At 35.0% G+C, this 23,149-nt stretch overlaps 4 protein-coding genes across 5 annotated transcripts; 2 read left to right on the top strand and 2 right to left on the bottom strand.

Annotated features, from left to right (window-relative positions):
• The first annotated feature begins 155 nt into the window (after positions 1–155).
• Positions 156–7,491, top strand: sycp1 (synaptonemal complex protein 1). Of its 2 annotated transcripts, none has more exons than XM_026266247.1 (32): positions 156–264; positions 517–643; positions 760–841; positions 944–987; positions 1,156–1,320; positions 1,409–1,476; positions 1,548–1,621; positions 1,740–1,798; positions 1,908–1,974; positions 2,094–2,167; positions 2,341–2,449; positions 2,533–2,627; positions 2,733–2,917; positions 3,064–3,131; positions 3,221–3,282; positions 3,379–3,495; positions 3,587–3,691; positions 3,791–3,894; positions 4,608–4,725; positions 4,814–4,884; positions 4,975–5,050; positions 5,142–5,204; positions 5,286–5,348; positions 5,488–5,604; positions 5,689–5,799; positions 5,900–5,992; positions 6,302–6,427; positions 6,500–6,637; positions 6,765–6,833; positions 6,914–7,021; positions 7,139–7,222; positions 7,304–7,491. In XM_026266247.1, exons 2-32 carry the CDS (start codon positions 518–520, stop codon positions 7,448–7,450), a joined length of 2,988 nt encoding a protein of 995 aa, XP_026122032.1. In that variant the 5' UTR covers positions 156–264; position 517; the 3' UTR covers positions 7,451–7,491. The 2 variants fall into 2 exon arrangements, with proteins under 2 accessions (XP_026122032.1, XP_026122031.1); XM_026266246.1 differs by having other exon boundaries at positions 4,975–5,056.
• LOC113105121 (uncharacterized) lies at positions 7,242–10,091 on the bottom strand. The gene is made up of 4 exons (XM_026266249.1): positions 9,884–10,091; positions 8,687–9,197; positions 8,433–8,594; positions 7,242–8,129 (listed from the first exon to the last, which is right to left on the bottom strand). Exons 2-4 carry the CDS (start codon positions 9,174–9,176, stop codon positions 7,891–7,893), a joined length of 891 nt encoding a protein of 296 aa, XP_026122034.1. The 5' UTR covers positions 9,177–9,197; positions 9,884–10,091; the 3' UTR covers positions 7,242–7,890.
• Positions 10,092–10,187: 96 nt separating this feature from the next.
• On the bottom strand, positions 10,188–17,650 carry slc5a8l (solute carrier family 5 member 8, like). Its single transcript, XM_026266248.1, has 15 exons — positions 17,131–17,650; positions 16,343–16,408; positions 16,081–16,132; positions 15,372–15,439; positions 15,038–15,192; positions 13,894–14,034; positions 13,671–13,800; positions 13,505–13,593; positions 12,577–12,689; positions 12,406–12,473; positions 12,177–12,263; positions 11,344–11,534; positions 10,906–11,015; positions 10,732–10,820; positions 10,188–10,562 (listed from the first exon to the last, which is right to left on the bottom strand). The coding sequence occupies exons 1-15, from the start codon at positions 17,482–17,484 to the stop codon at positions 10,443–10,445; spliced, it is 1,833 nt and encodes a 610-aa protein (XP_026122033.1). The 5' UTR covers positions 17,485–17,650; the 3' UTR covers positions 10,188–10,442.
• Positions 17,651–19,935: 2,285 nt separating this feature from the next.
• tshba (thyroid stimulating hormone subunit beta a) lies at positions 19,936–21,416 on the top strand. Its single transcript, XM_026255864.1, has 2 exons — positions 19,936–20,474; positions 20,774–21,416. The coding sequence occupies exons 1-2, from the start codon at positions 20,316–20,318 to the stop codon at positions 21,062–21,064; spliced, it is 450 nt and encodes a 149-aa protein (XP_026111649.1). The 5' UTR covers positions 19,936–20,315; the 3' UTR covers positions 21,065–21,416.
• The last annotated feature ends 1,733 nt before the right edge of the window (positions 21,417–23,149 follow it).

Genomic DNA, 23,149 nt, shown 5'->3' with positions numbered 1-23,149 from the left:
TGCTTTAGGAAATAATAATAAAAAAATAATAACAAAATAAAAATAAAAAAAAAACAATGTGGCATATAAATTATGACATTTGGCGAGTTCCGACTGACATGCTGTCATTTAAGTTGCTACTGCTGTTGTTGACTTGAATCAGCCGCGCAAAACATTTAAAATCTGAGTCGCGTGAGACAAACTGACGTCAAGTAAAAACCGTTGGTCAACGGAGTCGTAATAATTATAAAACATTCATAAAGTGCTAGAGTGATTTGCTTAAAGGTAATTAAATGTTTCTAAAATTAAGTTTAATTAAACGTAGTTTATAAAAGAGGAAAAGTAACGGATATCAAATCATTTATGAGGAATATCAACGGAAATTACCTTTGCTCAATTGCCTCAACTTTTGACTTTACGTTTCTTAGCTAGCTACGTTAGTGCCTCAAAAGGGAAGAGGGAAAAACTCAAATATAAAACTATTAAGTATACTGTTCTGAGGATTTTTGAAGCGATATATTTCGTTTGACTCCACAGCATGCAGAAACCATTCAACTTCAAACTGCTGGTGCCCCCAAGAGCTCATTTGAATCAAGTTTCTGCAGTGAAGCCTCAGGAAACAGGCTTGTTTGAAGAAAACTCTGTTTTTTCTCCTTCAAACCAGGTTGGCAAACTTGTAAATTCTCTGTTTGTGCTATTATGTTTCTATTTGACCTCTGGCTGCTAAACTGCTGTATGAACATTTAAATGTAACTTGGGATTCGTGCATTTTGTTTCTAGAATTATAACAAGTGTTCAGATATGGAGACAAGCCTGCCATTTCCATCCAAAATGGTGCTTCCTACGAAGGCATCAAGAACTGGTAACATTTATAATCTAAATAAAAAAGGTGTAAGTTACTGTAATGAATATGATTTAATAAAGTAACGTTAAATCCATTAATCCTGATACTTTGTTCTTTCAGAGGGCATGAAGAAGGCTGCAGTCATGCCAATGGAAAAGGAGGAGGTCAGGTTAAATGCTTATTTCATTTTGTATTGTAGTTTACTGCTTAAATGATTATTCATTTATTTTTTATAATCTATAATGATTTAAGGTCCACATTAGGAATTCAGTGAAATGCATAATGTCAGTAAATCTAAGCAGTTTAATAGCTGTTTTGCTTTTGCATTACAGACATCATTAAGATCCAGTCAGCTGTACTCCAGATTGCTTGATGAAGCTGAGAAAATCAAACTCTGGAAGTTCAAAATAGATTCTGAGATTTCACAAAAAGACAGGAAGCTTCAGGAGAACAGAAAAACCATTGAGACGCAGCGCAAAGCCATTCAAGAGCTTCAGGTAGATCAGATTTGCAGTTAGTAGATTTATGTTTATTATTTTTCATCTGCTTCACTAAAGACAAAATTATGACTTATGTCTTTTGCAGTTTGCAAATGAAAGTCTGAGCATGAAATTAGAAGATCAACTGAATGAGAATGAAGATCTTAGAAATACGTATGTACAGCATGGATAATTTTCATAAAAGCACATATATTATGTTATAATTTATATCCTTTATTATGCAGAAACAATGCAACCAGAAATTTGTGTAACATACTAAAGGACACATTTGAGAGATCTGCTGAGAAAATTAATTTGTGTAAGTGTGAGAGCATATTATACTATAATATGTAATATACTGTAGCCTAACACTAAATATGTCAATTCATTGACAGTTATTAGAGGAAAATAATGTGTTTTTTATTTTGCCTGTATAGTTGAGGCTGAACGGGAAGAAACTCATGATCTGTTCTTACAGAACAATGAGAATGTTCAGGTAACTATTTTAAATATGTATTTATTTAAGATGGATGCAGAGTTGACAATAGGCAGAACCCTAGATTAGGAAAGTACTATTCATGACATTGTAATTTGTTCATTTGCAGAGGATGGTGGCAGCATTTGAAGCTCTTCGGAAGCAAGCAGAAGCTGATCAGCAGGATATGTTGAAATGTGCTAATTTTTATAAATTTTTATAATTATTTTTAACTAATTATGTGAAGTCATTTGAAGCATATGTATTTGACACAATTAATAATTAAAACATTGTTTTGTTAACATCCTACCTACAGTTAGAGAATGCCTTACACAGTTTGAGGACCTTAAAGTGAAGTTGGAGCGTGAATGCCATGTGAGGGAGAAGGAGGTTAGTGCCTTTGCTCATGAGCCTTACAATTAACTAATTCAGCCTGAAGGGGGCAGCACTTGCTTGAATAATCTTAATGAAAAACCTTGCCTACAGTAACATACACCTGTCTTTGTATTCTTGTTGTGACTAAAACACGTGTATTTTATGTTGCTTTACTTTGACTTGTTGAGGTTGCTATGCTTCAAGAAGAACTCCAAGAAAAAGAAAACAATCTTAAAGATGTTTCACTAAAACTCAAAGAGGCACACCAAAGCTCCAGTGTGATGGAGGAGTCAGCAAGTAAGAATGCATGAAACATTTCCTTCAGTCTTTTCTTGATTTTTTTTTTTTTTTTTTTTCATCTTCACTTTTGTTGTTTTTAGGGAAACATCAGAAATTACTTCAAAGCATTACACAGGAACGGGAGGCACTTGAGGAGAAACTCAGGATGACAGAGCAACTCAGATGGGAGTTGGAGGTTTGTCCTTTTACAAGGTCTAAATACAAATGTACCTACTTACTTATAAGGATACTACATAAATCTGAAAATAATTCATGTTATGCATTGTATTGCTGTTCACAGGAAAACCAGAGAGCCCTAAATTACAAACTAGAACAAAGCAAGGAAAACCATGAGAAAGTTCTTCAAAAGAAAGACAGTGATCTACAGGAACTAAACAACATCAAAGAGCAACAGTCAAACCAACTTTCAGAGATGGAGCTGACAGTGAATTCTTTGCAGTCCTCACTAACTTCTGAGATACAGAGGTATGTTAAAGAGACAGCACAAGACCTAGCCTAATGTTTTGTAAATCTCAAACCATTATCACAGATAAAAAATACAATAAAATATTTAATCAAGAACTTTAAAAACTTATTTAATCTGTTATTAAATGCTTTCTTTGTTTTCACAGGGCGCAAGACCTTGAGACAAAGATAAGCTCCTTGGTGAATGATCTCAGTGACAAAAACACGGAGTTAGGTGTGTTGAAACGGTCGATGGTAATGAATAATGATATTTTTCATGCTTAGTACAATTCTAAAATCATTGGTTACACTTTCTTCATGCAGAAGTTATTAAGGGGCAGAAAGAAGACCATAGCAAGCAAATACAGAGACTCAGAGATGAGCTGGTTTGTATTTTCTTCTGTTTGAGCATTCAAATTTTTTGAATTGCAATCATAGAAACAATATTCCATAATCATGGAACCATAATGATTCTGTAACAGGATGAGAAGTCAAACTCACTCTTGTCTACAAAGGAGGAATTAAAGACAAGCGAGGTTCAGGTATTCCAGCTTATGGCCTCACTTGAAGATCAGCAAAGTGAGGCAAATAATTTAAAGGTAATGAAAAGGTCATTAAGCACTGATTGACATAGCAACATAGTAATTTAAGTGCTACATGTGCTTCATATCTAACCATCACCCCTCTCAGGATGAAATGGAAAGTGTCAACACAGAAAATAAAAACATGAAGGAAGCCCTGACAAAAGCAAGACTTGACAATGAAGAGCTGCAAGAAGTTGTAGTTTTAAAAGAGGTCAGTAGGTTTATATTTTCATTATATTAAAAAGCATGTGTATTTATTTGAGGACGGTCCAACAACTTAAATACTCGCATCTGTACATCTTTCATCCAGGCTAAATTAAAAGAGGTGAAGGAACAGTTGTCGAGTGCTTTGGAGAGCAGTTTTCAAGCATCAAAAGAGGTAGACAGATTGGAGAGGGACATAATGCAGCAGAAGTAAGTGCATCCATGACCTGTTTGGTTTTATATCATTAATCTTTATATGTCATATTGAGCCCCTCACGTTAAAAACAATAAATGTAAATTTGTTTAGCCATTTGCTCCTCTGATTTATTGCTTACTGTTACATATACTATACAGACAGTGTAAATAGATAGGTGGATGTGTGTTTAGAGTTATTATATGTGGAACGTTTTGTAAACAAGAATGTACACTAACACTTTCGATTGGGTCCAATTCTCACTTTTAACTAGTTGCTTATTAACCAGAATATCACTAGCATATTAGTGGTTTATTTGTACTTATAAAGTATATATTAATGGTTTATTCTGAATTACCATATTGCACATCTCTTAATCCTACTCAATAATCTTAACATGCAACTTAATCTTACTAACTATTGATAAACTGCAAATAAGAGTTTACTGAGGCAAAATTTATAGTCAGTTATTAGTTAATAGTAAGAACTGGTCCCCAAACTAAAGTGTGATCTAAATTTATTATAAGAAAATAAGCTATTATTATTATAAACATGTTAATATAAATAAATAAATCTCCTTTATTGAACTATGTTGTCCATTCTGCTATTGTTCCATTGAAATTAATTCAATATTATATATATATATATATATATATATATATATATATATATATATATATATATATTTTTTTTTTTTTTTTTTTTTTTTTTTTTTTTTTTTTTCTTAAAGGGAGATATATGAGGAGCTGATATTGAAGTACAATAACCTGCAGATACAGAAGGACACCATTCAACAACAGGCTGATAGTGGTGCTTTAGAGAAGAAAGTCCTTCAGTCTCATGTCATGGTTTGTAAATTAAATCAAGTCTCTGTATTTTGTAAATATGACAAGAGATCCTCAAATGCTGTATTTTGTGTTTTTTTTTTTTTTACAGAAAAGCAATGCAAATGCAGAAAGAGAGAAGACAGAAATAGAGAGACTTGAGAGTCAGAAACAACAGCTTCAGTAAGATTAGAAGAAACTTTTGTCTTGTAACATTTCTAATTTGGTTTTATCTGTTATATTATGTCTTACATATACAATTTAAAATTCCAGGGAGCAGGTGGATATTTTAACTGCAAAAATTGCTGGGAAGGATGAAGACAGTAAGAATGTTCAGCAGCAGTTGAAGGAGAGTGTGCGTTATCTTTTTTAATATTATATCATTTTAGTTGAGTATCTTCATCTATCTTACAATAATTCATGTTTAATTACAACAACAGGGCAAAACCGCAAAACGGGAACTTCTGTTAAAAAACAAACAAATCAAAGCACTGGAGTCAAAAGTAAAAAATCATATTGTGACATACGTTACACTGTTGTTCTCTGTACTCATTAAATACATTTTTAAATATCTTTTTTTTTAGCTAACAAACACTAAAACAAAACTAGAGACCAAAATGAAAGCTCACGAGGAATGTCTAAAAGAGGTAGATCATTTACTATTATTTTTCTGAATGATCAAACAATGTTGAAAGAAGTTTACACTGCTTTCTCATAAATTCGTAGTAAAACAGTGCTGAAGTGAAACAGTGGTCATGTTACAGTGTTTTCACATATGTCTTGCAGATTGTTCAACTGAAAGAAGATTCGGAAAGAATAGAGAAGTGTCACAAGGAGGAGCTTCAGAAAATAAGCTCAGACTTCAAAGACAAATTGACATCGGAGGCACAACTCAACCTTGAGGTGAATTATTTTTTCATCAAATGCTATAATTGAAGAATTAATTCAACTTGATGCAAATAATAGTTTTTTGTTTTGTTTTTGTAGGTACAGAAACTAAAGCAAACAGCCATGGAGGCACTGAAGAGTAAAGATGACACAGAAATCAAATGCCAGCAGAAGATATCAGACATGGTTGCTTTGATGGAGAGACACAAGGTCATTATTTTTTCTTAATAATTGCCCTCTGAAATTATATAATATTTTATTAATTTTTGAACACTTTTTAGTCACTTAAATATTGTTATTTTCTTTGTAGCATGAGTATGACAAAATGGTAGAAGAAAAAGATGCAGAGCTCAGTGAAAAACGGATGAGAGAGGCTGAAGTCAGTGCAAGCAAAGCATCTCTGGTAATTATTTGACCTTTTTATGGCTTACCTTTACATCTTGCAATCCAAAGCTTGAAATGATTGTCATCCTCAAAATAACATAGTCATTAGATCCCTGAGATGTGAATTATAGAGTTCTAGGTCCAAAATATGGATTTATAAATTCGTTGGAATCTTTGATGCTGAGTTGTATCCTTGAGACATATAATCCAAGGTTGTTGTAGCAGCACTATTGTTATTTTAGTAGATAATGTACATTTTGGGGATTTATGTTTGGGAATTAAATTTTTTGTCTATGTTACTTAAAAACCGAATAACCAATACATTTAGGAACTAGAGCTGTCTCACCTGCAAGTGGAAAATGAAGAGCTTAGAGAACAACTTGAAAAGCTCAAAGGAGAGAAGATGGCCTTGAGTACACCAGTCTCATCTCTTGAAAAAGACACACTTCAACAGGTGTTGTATCTTGTCATTTGAAATACATGGCAAGTTAAAATGGACAGTGCAATATGAAAATACTGTTTTTAGGCAAATGAAATCAAACCAAAGAAAAGGAGAAACAAGATCTCTAAAACTCAAAAAGCTGACATCACAAAGAAGTCTGTGTATGAACTTTTAAATGAAGATGAAAGTGAAGCATCGAGAAATGCATCTTACACTCCTGCTGTAGGTTGTTTCCCATTATCTTTGTCAATTTTGTCCATTCTTATACTTCACATCTATCAACATTTGTGTGTGTGTGTGTGTGTTTTGTATGTTTGTTTTTTTGTTGTTGTTGTTTTACTGATGCAAGGGAACGGTGAATAAAGACCGTCATACCCCATTATGGAGCAAAACGACTAAAACAACACCTCAAATAAAGGTATGGGGACAACCTGAACTCTTTGCACTATTATCATTCATCTTGAACATTTATATGAGCCAGTTTGGTTTCCACTTCAGTCATTCAGAATTCGCACACCACCCACACCTGAGATTACAGGGTCTTGGAAGGAAAACATTCTTAAGCTGGATCCAAAATCAGACAACTCAGACAGCAATGACATACTGGTACATTTTATCAATTTACATAACATTGGTATCGTGCTATATACATTTTCAGTGATCTGCATTTTTATTTGCAGTCAGTTTTATTTAATTTGTGTTACTCTTTTGTAATTCTCTTAGAGTTTCTCTCCAAGACCTGTGAAATCAAAGAAACCTATGCAACCAAAAGAGGCAGACAGAGGGAGTTTGGACATGTTCAAGAAGGTAAAAAATAGCATTTGACTAGTTTTGTCCCAATTTTATTCCTTTATGTTCTTGTTTTGACTGTCATTATGTACAAATTAGGTACAGGTGCAGAGTTCTTTTCCATGTAAGTCTCCAGGAACAGTGCTGAAACTGGCTGCAATAAAAAGAATGCGAGATGCTGGATGGACCACCGTTAGCAATTCAGATAAGAAGAAAAAAAAAGTAACAGACAAAATTTTTGCTTAAAAGTATCAAAGCATTAAAAAGAAAGAAGTGTGAAAATCTTTTTTTTTAAAATTAGAGCACGTATACTCTTAAGACAATAGCTTTTGATTGCTTGCAATTAGTATGGAATTTTGAGTAAGTTGAAGTATATTTATAGTATTTATTCTAAACTCTTATTACACAGTTTCTATATATATATGTTCAGTTAAAATACAGTACCTTAACATGTTTATCAAAAAAATGCTGGTTCCTGGTATTGTTGGTGGTGTTTTTTACATATTTGTATTTACATTTGTGTTAATCTGATGTGTTAACTAATTTAATTTCTTCAAATGTTCAGTTTCAAAGTAAAAAAACGTAGGTTTAAAAACAGTCTTTTCCCATAGACTCAAGTAAAAGTAACTTTTCAGATCAGAAAGATTTTTTTTTTTCCTAATAAAAAGAGGTTTGTTGATGAGATCTTAAGACTCTTGGTCATGTTCATGGAATGTCTGAAAGGTGGAGCTCTCATGGTCGAATGCTCTGTCTTGATCCTCTCTCAGAAACTCCAAGCGGAACTGAGTGGGTCTGGAAGCAAATCCAGATGCGTCTGTCTGGAATTCTTCATTCTGTACTGTCATGGTGGGGTTGTAAATCTGAGGACCATCATAGAGTCCTCCTGAAATGACCAGCGTGTCATCTGGCAGTGCAAACGGCTCACCTATGAAAGGGAATTACAGACATAATTCATAGTGAATATTTAATATTTGATTAAAATAGGATTACTGTGAACTAAATACTAGATTAAATGTGCTTTCCCATCACCCATAACTTGACGGAATTATGTTGGAATTGGCCTGACAACTTTATCAGACTTTAACCTATTTCCAAGGTGTAATGAGTGGTTGCTAGGTCCTTTAAAAATTATATATATAAAAAAATGTTACCTTAGCAAAACACTACCAATAAGATCATTGATCATATTACAAGGTCATATTAGTTTTAACAGATAGGTTTTCCTAACCTGTATCTTCATTCTGGAGACGGCGGTGAGTGTATTGGACACTTCTCTCTTTGTTCCTGCCGAACTTGTACACAAAATGTCCCAGAACTACCAGAACTATTACACCAAGCAGAATGCTGAATAAAATGGTCAGAGATTTCTCTGAATGATTCAGGCCACCGTCTGTTTAAGATAGAGGTAGGAGTAGTTAGGTAGGGTAAACATATTTCATTAGTTGGTTTCCATTCTAAATGTGAGGTTATGTTCAGACCTACCTTGAGATCCATTGAAGGAAGCTGAGTTGTTTTGAGTCACAGCAGTAGAAGTAATCGCTGTCGATTGGGTCACTGCTGTAGTGCTTGATGTAAGACTTCCATTGCTGCTGCGAGTGGTGTTGTCTGTAGAAGTGACAGCTGTTGAACTGATGTTGAATGTTGAGGATGTTGCTGATTGTGGTGTCTGAGCATGTTCTGTTGTGTTTGGCTTCCCTGCTGATCCTGTTACATTGCTTTGGTTGGCTCCCAAAGTAGTGGTGGGGGTTGTCAAGTTGTTTTGAGTTGTTGCGCTATCATTGTATGGTGAATAGGTTGATAAGTTTGAGCCATTTTCTGTGTGGTTTCCTGTTGCATTCAGAGGTGGAGCTATTGTAGTTGCCAAGCTTGATGGTGACACACTGGTCGTTTGTGCATCGGTTTTATTATTCAAGACAAACGACAACAATATTAGCTGGCCACATACCAAAAGCTGAAGAGTTAACACACCCATAACTGTTGCAAGAGCTTGATCCTTTAAAAAAAAAAAAAATCATATACTCAACAACAGGTCAAGAGTTAAGACATACATTTTCATACAGCGCATGACCTAATTTAGTGTGTTTTATCTGTATGTGGTGTTGATGTGTGGTTTCCTGTTGTGCACTTGCAGAGTTTCCATTTATCTAGTACTTTTATTTCTGGTAATTTTGTAGCATCATGACTTTCATTGTATTTTATTATTTAAACTGTTTCTCTTCTTTACCAAAATACATTCTTTGTACTAGCCATTAGAATTATTTATATATTGATAAAAAAAAATGAAATGTATACTTTAAAAGAATGCATACAGGAAGTTACAAGAGCATTAGGCATTATGACTAAAATGGCGCTGACATGAAACTGAAGACAACAAAGAGCCACATGGTTTTGCATAGGCTAAACAAACAGCCATGGGCAACCCATTTATTAATGCCACCCATCACAGATTTACCCTAATAAAGTGTCTTCCCATTATTTAATTGTTTTGCAGACAGTTCTGTTGAATTTACATCCAGTATACTTTGTTACAAAGCAGTGTGGTTCTTCTTAAAAGAAACTAAATTTGCTCTCATTTCTTTCTCTCATCATGCTTTTATTCTTCTACGCCTTCTTATTTGTGTAACTGTTGTAGTTTATATAAAAACAGAATTAATATCAGACAGCAAGAGCAAAACTTACCTGTAAGCTGAAAGAAACAGTGGTAGTGAAAGCAGGAAGTGGCTGGCAGCAGTTATTACACTCCCCCACCTGCTGCAGGCTCCGCTCTTTTTCCACTCCCTGAAGAAAAACAGCTCGGCTCCACGTCAAACAAACAGGTAGAGTGGGCTGGCCTTTACTGACTGACTTCCTTTACCGGCATCGAGGAGGCAGGTGTTCGGCCATTGTGTAACACTCGTGTAACCCAAGTGTTTTTAACCCTTCGTTTGATTTGAGTGGTTCCTTCCTGAGTGTTACTTTATTTCTCAGTGAGATCAACACGTAATAATTTGTCAAATTTTATTTCAAAACCATTCAGATTTATTACAAAACCTTTTACAGTATTCAAAACTTGATCATTAAAATCACAGAATTTTGATATAGTTTATGAGAAAAGCCTATATATACAGTATAATGTAGCCTATTTCTTGCTTCTCTCAGTGAAAAGATTGAATGCATCATCATTATTTAATTTCAACATACAAAAATACAGTCATAATTTACTATTTACATTATATCCAAAAACTATTTGTTTTTCACATCAAAACTTAGTGATCTTCTCCTTGAAGTCTTTCTCTTTCAGTGCAATTTCATTGTCAGAGAAAACTGGACTCTCCAGCCCTTGGATATTTGTGGGATCTTTTTCAATTAAGTCTGACACCTAACAAGAAAAGAATGACATGCAATTAAATACAAAGTCAGTTAACTGCATGTTGTTGTTATTGTTTCATTTTTTAACTGAAAAATATTATTTCAGACCTTTAAAAAAAAGTTTCTATGAGAGTTAATTCGAATTTTATGCCTGTCACACTGGTAATGAAATCTCTCACCTCTGAGTCTGAGTTTTTGCATCCAAAGCAGAAGAGATCTGCTTTTCCAATAAAGAGCTCAGGTCGAGTTTTTTCCTGCTTACAGCCACCTAAAGTAAAGATTAATAAGAGTTTAGGTTCAATCTCTGACTCTCTTTGCCACACCTACAAGAAGATGAGAAAGAGTCACCTTACCTGTGATTGCACTAACTATTAGTCCTGTGACCATGGTCACTATTATTCCCACAGGGCAGAAGTACAGGTAGGACAATGAATACCAGTTGTCTGCCAAAGCTGGTCTTGGCCTGAAGTATGTCATGAGACAAGTTACAGTTAACTTTGATTTCTTTGTTGCATTCAGTTGATCAAAAATGACAATAAAGAAATGTATAATGTTACAAAAGATTTCTATTTAAAACAAAGTATTATTTTTATTTTGTATTTAATGGAGGTTAAAGACTGGATTAATGTCTGCTGAAAATTCAGCTTTAACATCACAGAAATAAATTACATTTTTAAATTACTGGCATATGTGTGTTTTAATAAAAGAAATGCAGGCTTGATGAGCATAAGAGACCCTGACCCCATCCTTTTGAATTGTTTTGTAAATATATCAAAATATGGGATGCTTACTTTGGAGTTGTGGTTTGTAGGACTGTGCTGAATGGTGTCATAGTGGTGGTTTCATTCATATCTGGTGCATTGCATCCTACCACACTCAAGGAAAGCCGAAGGGTCTTTTCAGGTAAAGGAGGGTACACCTGAGCTCCAATTCCCACCCATAACGTTATAGCCAGGCCGAGAATCAAACCAACTAAGCCTCCCTGTAGGAACACACAGTTAATCCATATGAACTACCATTAGCCAGCACTAGGCCTTAGTTAAAATTTTGTTTAAGCAGCTTTTATCAAAATGCCTTAAAAGAAAGCATTGCATGTGTGCATCTTGAGACAGAAAAATGGAACTGACATATTTTAAGATATGTCAGAGAAATATATTTTCAGTTCAGACAGCTCAAACATGCATTTTCATCTGGGACCAGCCTTGAGCCATGTCTGTGAAACTAGGGGAAAGAGTTTAGTTTGGTTTAATGCGGGGTTAGGCAAGTTCGGTCCTAGAGAGTTCAGCTTCAACCCTGATCAAACACACCTGAACAAGCTCATCGGTGTCTTTAGGCTTACTTAGGCATTACTACAGGCAGGTGAGGGCTTTTATAGGACCAAACTTGCATACCCCTGAATAAGTGTTAAAAGTGCATTAAGTATTTTTGATAATATGACAGTGGTCTTGAAACCCTATAAGTGTGGATGTAGAATGGTGTAAAAAGTAAAAGATTTTAGTTACTGAAGCTACTGCAGAAATACCGTAAAAAAAAACTGTACTTGGTGCACTCTTATTTGTTGGAAAAGATGCACAAAATGACACTTGAAATGTAGTAATGAGTACATTGAGATGCACGTTCTTACCGTGGAGTTCACACAGCGGAAGAACATGCCCAGCATATAGAGGCCCAAGAGAGGTCCACTGATCATACCAAATATAGACAGAGCTGCCTGTTGAGGAAGGGTTTTGTAGCATGTCATTACAGTCTGTTATCAGCAGAGGGTGCCTTTGATACAGTGAAAAAGCACTGTAAAGGGACAGTAGTGCAGTTTTGCATTTAAAATGTTGGCTTTGTGTATAGAATAGATTTACCTGCAGTATATTGCCCATCATAGATGCCACTCCAGCCATACCGATGCAAACGCCTCCATAGAATACACCTAGAGAAAAGCAGCACAGCATGAACACGTCAGTCCATCATCCCCCTCCACCATGTCCTGCTTCAGTTGTTGGTGTATATACAGCTGTTGCACTGAAACTTACTCATCCCCATGTTGATCCAGGACAGCTGTCTCTCTGTCAGCCAGGGCCATGCTGGCTTCATGAAGTCCTCCACTGTGACAGCCACCAGAGCGTTGATGCTCGACGACACCGTACTGTTGAAACCAGACACATAAGCTAAAACTAACCAGCAACAAAATTCACATGTAGTGTTACATCATGACCTGAAAATTTAGAGGATCCCACACTTTTAGTCGGTTTAATTCTCATATATATATATATATATATATATAATATAATATAATCATAATTTATTGTTTTATGTGACCCTGGACCACAAAACGTACGTCTTACATCACACAGGTATATTTGTAGCAAAAGCCAACGACTTACTGGTCAGAATTACAGATTTTTCTTTTATGGCCAAAATTATTAGGATATTAAACAAAGATCACATTTTTACTGTAAATATGTCAGACCTTCATTTTTGGTTAGTAATTTCCATTGCTATTTTTCTGAACCCTCAGATTACAGATTTTCAAATAAATGTATCTCTGCCAAATATTGTCCTATCCTAAACAGTTTTGTGGTCCAGGGTCACATATATAAATTTTATATATTTATCAAATGAATAATTAAAAATAAAAACAACTAAGCTATACTATATTTATATATAGTATAAATAATTATTTGACATTACACTTATTTGTTACAGTTTTTCCCATATATATATATATATATATATATATACATTTTAAAATATTTAAAAATATTATTTTATGATAGTTTGGTGTATTTATTGTATATGTGCATTTAATGTATATTTATATGTATTTGGCTTGGCACTGCTATAACAGCTGCCCTTGGTCAGAAAAAAAATTAATACAAATCTTTCTAATGGTCCTGGTTAAAAACCTTTCCCAAAACGATGAGGATGGACTCATCTGACGGACGTTTATTTATTGTTCACCTTAATGTTCCACTGTAAGCTGCAGCCACAAACAGTCCAGGCAGTCCTGGGAACTCTGCTAGTATGTCCATCACCAGATAAGGAAGGAGCTGGCGAACATTAGATTTGGTCAGAACAAACGTAAGCATTTGTGAGATTAAGCCGCCACTATTGGGACTTGTATTACCTGGTCTGAAGCTCCTACATCTTTGTTGGTAAAAGGATCACAGTCTTTATAGATGGAGTACATTGTGAGACCCGAGAGCATGGCTAAACTCACAGTGACCCATAATCCCACCATATTCAAATACAGAGATCTGTGTGGGCAAATGTTGACAGGACACTAGTGTTTGCACCACATTGGTACGAGTGAAGTTTTATAATATCATGTCTTGAGTGAACATACTCACAGCTTGGCATGAGTCATTGTCTTACAGGAGATGTAGCGCTGGACCTGTGATTGGTTGATCGAGTACATGGATGCCCACATCAGACTGCCGCCAACAACGATTGTCCAAAAACTATGACGTCTCAAAGGATCAGGATCAAAACTGAAGAATTTGAGAGATTTGTTAGAATATCTGTCTGTTTGTCCATCTGAAGTAGTCTGTATTTAACTTTACATAACTGTTCAGAAGTTTGTGGTCAGTACAAATTGTTCATATATTTTTGTTCTTACCAAGGCTGTTTGACTGATCAAAAATACAGTAATAATACAGTAAACATTATTCCGATTTAGAACAACTCATTTTTATTGTAGTATGTTTTAAAATGTAATTTGTGACCCTGGACCGCAAAACCAGTCTTAACTCGCTGGGGTATATTGTTGCAATAGCCAATAATACGTTGTATGGGTCAAAATTGTAGATCTTTCTTTTATGGCAAAAATCATTAGGATATTAAGTAAAGATCATGTTCCATGGACATATTTTGTAAATGTTCTAACCTAAATATATAAAAACTTAATTTTTGATTAGTGATATGCATTGCTAAGAATTTCATTTGGGCAATTTTCATGGCAATTTTCTCAAAATTGTGAATTTTTTTTTTTTTTTTTTTAATTTTTTTTTTTTGCACCGTCAGATTCCAGATTTTCAAATAGTTGTATCCAGGCCAAATATTATCCGATCCTAACAACACATACATCAATGGTAAGCTTATGCATTCTGTCGAACAACTGACACTTAAGACCAGGGTCACATTTACACCTGTGATGCGCAGCTGAATTTTCAGCATCATTACTCCAGTCTTCAGTGTAACATGATTCTTCAGAAATCATTCTATTCGAATATGCTGATTTGCTGCTCAAGAAACATTTCTTATCACTATTAATTTAGAAAAAAGTTGTGCAGCTTAATATTTTTGTAAAAACTGCTACATTCATTTTTTTTATTATTCAATGAGCAGAAAGTTAAAAAAAAAATTTATTTGAAAAAAAAAATTTACATCATAAATGTCTTTACTTCACATGACTTGAATGCTCTCTTGCTAAATAAAAGTATACATTTCTTCAAAAAGTGACCCCAATCTTTTGAACAGTACTGTATACTCTACCTGAACGTTTCCAATCGTCCTCCATGGTAGCTGTCATTCCAGATCCTTGCAAATCCCCCCTGGAGCACAGCTCCGCGAGCGATGACCGCCACAAACCCACTCAACATGATGATCATCTGGAACACATCTGTCCATATAACTGCCTTCAGCCCTCCCTGTTAACAAAAGCATATTCACGTAAAACACACAAATGGATGAACATTTTGTCATTTCCTGCAAATTTCTCTTTTTTCACAACTTTTACTGATTTTATCTTTCATGTAAAAGTACAAAACCGGCAGGAGTGTATGGGACACTGTGCGAAATTGCAATTAAATTGAATTAAGTTACTGACCAGGGTGCAGTAGATGATGCAGACGACCCCTGTTGCCACTAGCACTCCCCACAAATCCAGACCGGTGACTGCAACACAACAGTTTATTTATAGATATTTATGTTTTGATTTGTTAATATCATCCTTTGGGACAGAATCTGATTAGACAGTTAGCATCTCACTCAAAAATGAGCAATGAGTTTCTATATTTTTCGTATTTAAAACTTGACTCTCCTGTAGTTACATTATTTACTAAGACCAAAGGAAAATGACATTTTCAAAAAAAAAAAAAAAGTGGTGTATTCCTATAAACAGACAATTCTAATTCTCTAATAACTGCTAGTTGACATTTAGTTGCAAAGTTACTTACTGTTAGTAGAATTTCTAAAATGCACTATCAAAATAAAGTGTTGCCAAATATGGTTATGATTTAAAATAACTGTTTTCTATTTGAATATATTTTAAAATAAAATGTATTCCAATCAATCAAAGAATCCTGCAAAAATCATGCTTTCCATAAAATGTTAAACATTACGACTGTTTTCAACATTGATAATAATAAGGAATGTTTCCTGAGTGAAAAATCGGCATATTACAATGATTTCTGAAAGATCAAACTTGCAATAATATTTCACAACATTAAAATAAGAATTAAATAGGATTAAATAAATGCAGCCTTGATGAGCTTGAGAGACTTCTATTATCCAAATGGAAATGATTCTTTACTTACTCTGATTAAGTGCGAGTGCAGGAGCATAGATAACCATGCCTGTGTATAAAGCCTATGAAAGATAACAATACCCATTAGATAATTGGACATAAATCTCTTTTGCTTCAAATTCTTCAATATATTCAACACTTATGCACCATTATGACGTGAAAGAAGCATAGACCCAACAGACATTGTTTTTCCAAAGTGAAATACGACGATGCAATCCCAATGCATGTTTAGTTATGTATAAAGTCACGCAAGAAGCTAAAAGCCAACTCACGGTTTGAACAATATACATGCTGGTTCCAATCACTCGTATCAGCTTGTTGAAACGCATCTCCAAGTACTGCAAAAACAAGTGACCAATTCAATTAATTATTAGCAAACAAAAAAACAAATTTGCTTTATATAATTTACATAATTACACAAAACTCGGTTTGTACTATCAACCATTACATACAGTTAACATCTGTTGTTTTAAAGGTTAATGATAAAAATCTTGTGTTGAAACATCACATCATCTAAACCTTTTACCGAAGTAGATGAAGACGTTGATTTATTTTAACTCTTAATATATATCTTTTTGTTTTAATTTACATTCATTTTACGTTTTAAAATATTTGGAATTCAGTTGTTGTTGTTTTTCCAAACTGCACAGAATTATGTAATCAGTTAGACTTAGTCTTTTCTATCAATTTAATTCAAAATAATTTTACCTGAAATAGCTTGTACAGCCAGTTTGATTATACATAACATTTTATGCAGCAACAGAAATTTAATTTTTAAGTTGAACTAACTGGAAATATTGCACTTATGGGGTCATGGACAGTGACCAAGAATTGCTTTGCACTTTGGATTATACAGTAAAACTCCTCACTTTGAATATGTCTAGAAGTGATAAATCTATACAAATAACCACTTTCCTTAAACCTTATTTCACTGTCTCTCTCTCTGGCCCTTGTTCTATTTCCATCAATTGATTCTTTAGCAAGTGCAGGCACAAATGGTGTTCTCTGTCTCTGTTCTCTGTCCTCATGCAAACCCCTCGTGTCCAGTGTCCCCTCTTACCTCGTATGTGCTGGTGATGCTCAGCCGGTAAAACAGAGGCACGAAGAGTTCAGCACTGAATGTGGACATGATGGTGTAGGAGAAGACGAAGAGCCAGAATGGTGTGCCATACATATACGCCTCTGCAGGAGTGCCAATAACAGTGATACCTGACATAAAGCTAGCCGTGAGGGACAAAGCCACAGGCACTGCGGTCATCTGACGACCACCCAGGAGAAACTCATCACTGCTGGCCTTCTTGCGTCCACGGATGGCTTGGAACAAGCCGATGCCCGCAGCAAAAAGAATCAAACCGGCGAACACCACATAGTCCCATACCGAGAACGTTGCAACTGGACCTCCGCTGCCCGCCATGATTCAGAAAGTGTGCTCAGAGAGACCTTCAAAAGCTATATAGCCCTTGTCACGCCAGTCAGAAGTAATGTTCTGCTGGAAATTCCTCTAAAGCTTTTGCCAACAGGAGGACGAAACCAAGTAGCTCCTGTCAGTGCCAATAACTGATAAGAAGTCAGGTCTTCTGTAATCTTGGACCAACCACAAAAAAACTTGGGTTAATGATCCCTCAAGGCCAGAAGACATATCAAGTTACATTGTAAAAGGACGTGAATGTTTTTTATTCCTAATCTTGAAGGAACAGTTTTATCAAAGTTGCTTAATGAATTCAGTAGGACGCTTTGTACTGACTTTAACCATTCTTAGTCAGTCAACTAATTCACCCTCCATTGATAAGCTAATAAGGTAAACCACAAGAAGCTCTAGAATCTTTTTAGAAGATCAGAGAACGTCCAGAACAGGACCAACGTACCATTTCATCACGTGCCCGTGGCAGGTCATGTCAAATTCTTCAGTTCCTGGTACTCTTTTGAAGTTCACTTGAAATAAGACTTTAGTTTTTAGCTTAAAATGTTTCCTGTGGGTCCTGTTGAATCAGTATCTACTGACGGTTCCAGGTAAATCAGAAACAGTGTGCCGTTTTCCATTCATTTACAGCTTGACAGAAACATTACAGGTGATAAGATGTAGCAATTATTAACAACATGTGAAACAAGGGTTCTATAGGACGTCGTCAGGTATGAGTACATAAAAGATAGCTGTAAAATCACATATAGATGATATTCAGTGGCACTTGTGTACTGTGAACATGAACCTATAGTTCACTCCACTCCAGTAAATCAACATTAGTAATGGTTGAGGAAGTTAATCTGTGACACTGTCAAAACATCTTGTGGTTGGGAAGCTGTTACAGGTTCTCCAAGCTGCAAAACAATTTTTAATGGCATTCTTTCTCCTGTTTGAGCGCTGAAGATGCGAAGCACTCAGCTGGAAAGAATTGCATGCAAACTGTGCATGCTTTTATTTTTCCATTTTCTATACTGTGAACTTTGCACACCAGATAAGACATGAAAGATTTCTATCATGAGAGCTCGGTTAATTGACTGGCCTGATAGTGTGTGGCTTTATTAATGGTCAGGTGTGCGATCTGTCAAGCTAGATGAGTGAATGAAAGCCATTTGTTGCCATGATATAATACTGCTTAATTTGTGTACATAACCGACATAGGATATATTTCAACACTGAGTATCTTAGGAACACTAGGAAAGTATTAAATGAATCCTGTAATTATTGTAGAAAAGTGACATTAAATATGTTTATTCCAAAGCTGTAATATCATACTAAAGATATCATTGATTTTGGATCAGACCCAAAAAGCTACTGTAGGAAAGGAAAATCCCAAATGAGATCTCTCTAGTATCTGAGTTGGTTTTTTTTGACTTTACTAATAGAAAGTAGATTTTCTATTCATGAGATTAACTGAGACCTCAACGATGTCTCCAACTGTCCTCGTAGCCTGCAAACAAAGGTCACAGACTTTACAATCAAATTCTCATAAATTTCCTCAAAGAACAAGAGATGGGATGCTACCAAAACCAAATACCTAAAAATAAATGTTTTTTTTTGTTGTTGTTAATTGAATTTCTTTTTTCAATTATATTTTTATTTTGCAAGTCATTTCAAGAGAACACTTGAAACTTTAGTTGATATTCAAATGTAACAGACCTGCATGAAAAGCAGTAACAACTATATATGCGAGGTGAATATTTAGTGTGCCCTGAAAGGTAAGCATATACAGCATGTGGCTGATTTGGTTAGAAAGCATTAGTTTTATGCATGCTGCACAATAGATGATGATGGAGACAGATGGAGGTCATGTTCAGTGTCTATATAAGAACAGCAGCCTTTCAACACAAACAGGCTTAACCAGATGCCCTCCAGGTAAGAGGTCTTTTGATTTCTACTATAATACTGCCGTTTGACAGTCAAAAAGTTTAGGAAAGCTCAGAAATACACATTCAATCCTGTTTTTTTTTTTTTTTTTCTAGCACTGCGTCACTGCATGCTGTCACAAAATAATAATAATTATAATAATGGTAATAAGAAACAATAATAAAATTGCTAAACGGACTTGTGGAAGGGCCCTTAATGAATGGTTCCTTCCCAAAAGTGCTCTTCAAGGATACAAAAATGCCGTTTGGAATTCGCCTTCACTGTACCCTTCAAGGGGGGTCTGAAATATTGTAATTACAAAGCAAAGTCACATATACAAGTGAAAAACTCGGAATTCTTTGATAGACAAACTGAGTAGCCGTGACATTAGAAGAGGCATCAATTTAAAACATGGGCGAAAGCACTGATGTATAATATAGATAATGTGTATAAGTTATATAAAGGGAAATCAGAAAGCAAGTCTTTAGCAAATGGTTTTAATTTCTAAACTCTTACAGTTAACTTTACATTTTATTGTGATTCCATGAAAAAAATAAGTGTGAAATAAGTGTGAAAAGAGATGTGTTTTCATTCTGTAGTTATGTGGGTTTGTTGTTAGCAATGTATTTCTTTGTTTGTGCTGCTTCCATGTTATGTTTCCAATTTGAATGCGTGTCATGTTGCAATAATAAACGCCCAACTCGAAGGTACTGGAAGGCTTCATTGGTAACCACATAACAATGCACTAGCAACCACACATAGCAATTGCCAGCACTACTCACATTTTTCTAGTTTAAGAGGACTTTTAAATCATGTTGCCTGGTTAATTGTCTACTTTTGTGATTTTAGTGTTTATTTTTCCTTATATTCACTGTAGTTCTCTGTATCTCTTTAATAGACATCCTGCAATACAGCCAGCTATGTCTCCTGTGTATGTTGTTGGCATGCTGGGTATTTTGATGAAGGTAGCCATGCCTATGTGTGCACCCACCGAGTACACTATTTACATCGAGAGACAGGAGTGCAATTACTGTGTGGCTGTCAACACCACCATCTGCATGGGCTTCTGTTTCTCCAGGGTAAGCGAACATGGTGAGGAAAAGTGAAGATGTATAGGGAAATTGATCCGAGGAGAGATGTCCCAGTTTTCCGCACGACATGCACATTTCCAAATGATAACTCTCTTATTGTTCGCCAAACCTGTATGACTGACTTCTGTGGAACACAAACCCACTGATTGTAACCTTATCTTGGGTTCCACAGAAAAACAAAGGTCGAATGGGCTTGGAAATATATGAGCATGAGTAATGCAATTTATTTACATTTGGGATGGTTGATTTAGTGTGGATAAATCTGCACCATAATATCCCTTCTATAGGACAGTAATGTGAAGGAGTTGGTGGGTGCTCGTTTCCTGGTTCAAAGGGGCTGCACGTATCATGAAGTAGAGTACCGGATGGCCATCTTGCCCGGCTGCCCTTCACATGCAGATCCTCACTTCATCTATCCGGTGGCACTTAGCTGTCACTGCAGCACATGTAATACCAACAGTGATGAATGTGCCCACAAAACCAACAACGCTGGCATGAAGTGCTCCAAACCTGTCCGTCATTTGTACCCTGACCCTGAAGAGAACAGCTACAACCAGGCGTATTGGGAACAGTATTAGTAATGTTTGATTAGTCCTTAACTAAAACTTAAATTAAACAAAGTGTTTGTAGCAGCTTAGTGTGTACAGTTGTTGTTGTTTTTTGTTTTTTATGTAATCGTTGAGTAAACCTTATGACACAAAGTTACTTAACACATTATGTTTGCTGCATTTTATATCAAGCGCATGATGTCTTTAATGAGGCCAAAAGTGGTTAAAAAAAAGGTTTGGTTTTAATGGGGTTTCAAATACTTATGCTTTTATGGATAATATCTATTCTGTAAACTTTAGTGATGTTTTAGTGTTTGATTGGCAGTGCTTCTATAAAAAATATACAGTGACAATCCTTCTATTAAAATACATTTTTATCATTATTGTTTAGCGTTTATGGTTTAACAGTTTGCGTCTGTGTAACTATTCATACTCTAGTGAGGTTTTACAGTAAACTGTAAAGACAAAGCTTGTCGTGCAATAGAAGCAAAACGAGAGGTGAAGTCCCAGAACCAACAAACTTTCATGGCAATATGTATTTATTTTTACATTTTGCCAAATTGGTAGCTAATTCATATGAATTTTTTTTATTCCTTTCGTACATTTTCATATGATTTGCTTAAGTCCCATAATGGTAAGTTTTATGGTGGGGTTAGGGGTGTACTTTCGTGATTTATTTTATTTGTATTAATTTTTTTAATGTACATTTCCGTATGAATCACATTGTACAAATTAAATCATTCATTCATACTCTTTTGTGGTTTCCAATTGGTTGTAGGACAATGACTAGTCAAGCATGGATTTAAAGGATTACTTCACTTCCAGAATAAAAAGCACTTCCGGATAATTTACTAACACCCGTGTCATCCAAGAAAACTAATTTTAGGAAAACATTCCAGGATTTTTTGACATATATTAGACTTCAATAAAAGCCAGTGGGTTAAATATATATACTTTTTAACAACAAATTCTCATCTTGCACTAGCTCAGTTTCAAATATTACGTAGTCATGTTGGAAAATGTATTTACAACTGAAGAAAGAAAGAAAGAAAGAAAGAAAGAAAGAAAGAAAGAAAGAAAGAAAGAAAGAAAGAAAGAAAGAAAGAAAGAAAGAAAGAAAGAAAGAAAGAAAGGCATATCTTGGATGACATGGGGGTGAGTAAATTTCCATTCTGGAAGTGAACTAATCCTTTAACCAAAACAAGAGATGAAGTGAATAATTTCAGACCCAGAAACATGATCTGATGGACATCCCTATCTATTGTTGAAAATGGTGTCTAATTCACAAATTTGTATAATCTCCTTTGTATATTTTCATATGATCTCATGTCCTTTTGATGGTTAGGTTTATGGGTGTAGTTATGAGTGGAACTTTATACATACTTTTCTGGTAATTTCAGTAAATTGCATTTAAAAAATATATTAATTCATACTCCATTGTGGTTTCCAGTTGGTTATAAGGACTAAGCAAAACAAGAGGTGAACAATCTCTGACCCAGAAGCATCACACTCTCGTGACGATCAATTTGTCATTTTGGTGAATTGGTGGCTATAATTCATATGAATTTTTATGATTTCTGTTGTCCCATATTCATACAATTTTCAAAAAAAAGTCCCATTAATGGTCCTTCATGCTTACTTTTTTTTAATGAAATGTTTCTGAATTAATCAAATTGTACTAATTCATACAAAATCTCCACCTTATGTGATCGGGTTGGCCAGAAATGCAAAACTAATGTGAAAAATATTCAACCTGTCTGCCATTAGTCATCAAACAGATCCCGCCTCAAGACGCATTCCATTGGTAGAACTAATGTTGTTAAACTAAGCATGATTGGGAGGCTGAAAGGGACTTTTAAATACTAATTCTAAAACTGTGCCACTTAGTAAAGCATTGTTTTGTGTAAATGTTGTTCATTAAAAGAACTGCTTTTTATTATGTGTTGTATACAGTGTCATTAACATTTAATCATCTGAGAAGTTGCCGTCATTGCGGTGTGTTTGTGTGTAGTAAATGAGCACTCATTGCTAGATAATGCATATTTAGAGAGACAAACAGCTGTGGGTTATTTATATTACGAGCTCAGAGGATGGTTAACCCAAGCTTGCATTCAT

Source organism: Carassius auratus, chromosome 6 (assembly GCF_003368295.1).
Source record: "Carassius auratus strain Wakin chromosome 6, ASM336829v1, whole genome shotgun sequence".
Taxonomy (NCBI): Eukaryota; Metazoa; Chordata; class Actinopteri; order Cypriniformes; family Cyprinidae; genus Carassius; species Carassius auratus.
Note: the sequence above shows the minus strand (reverse complement) of the source record. Positions and strands in the feature narration are given on the sequence as shown.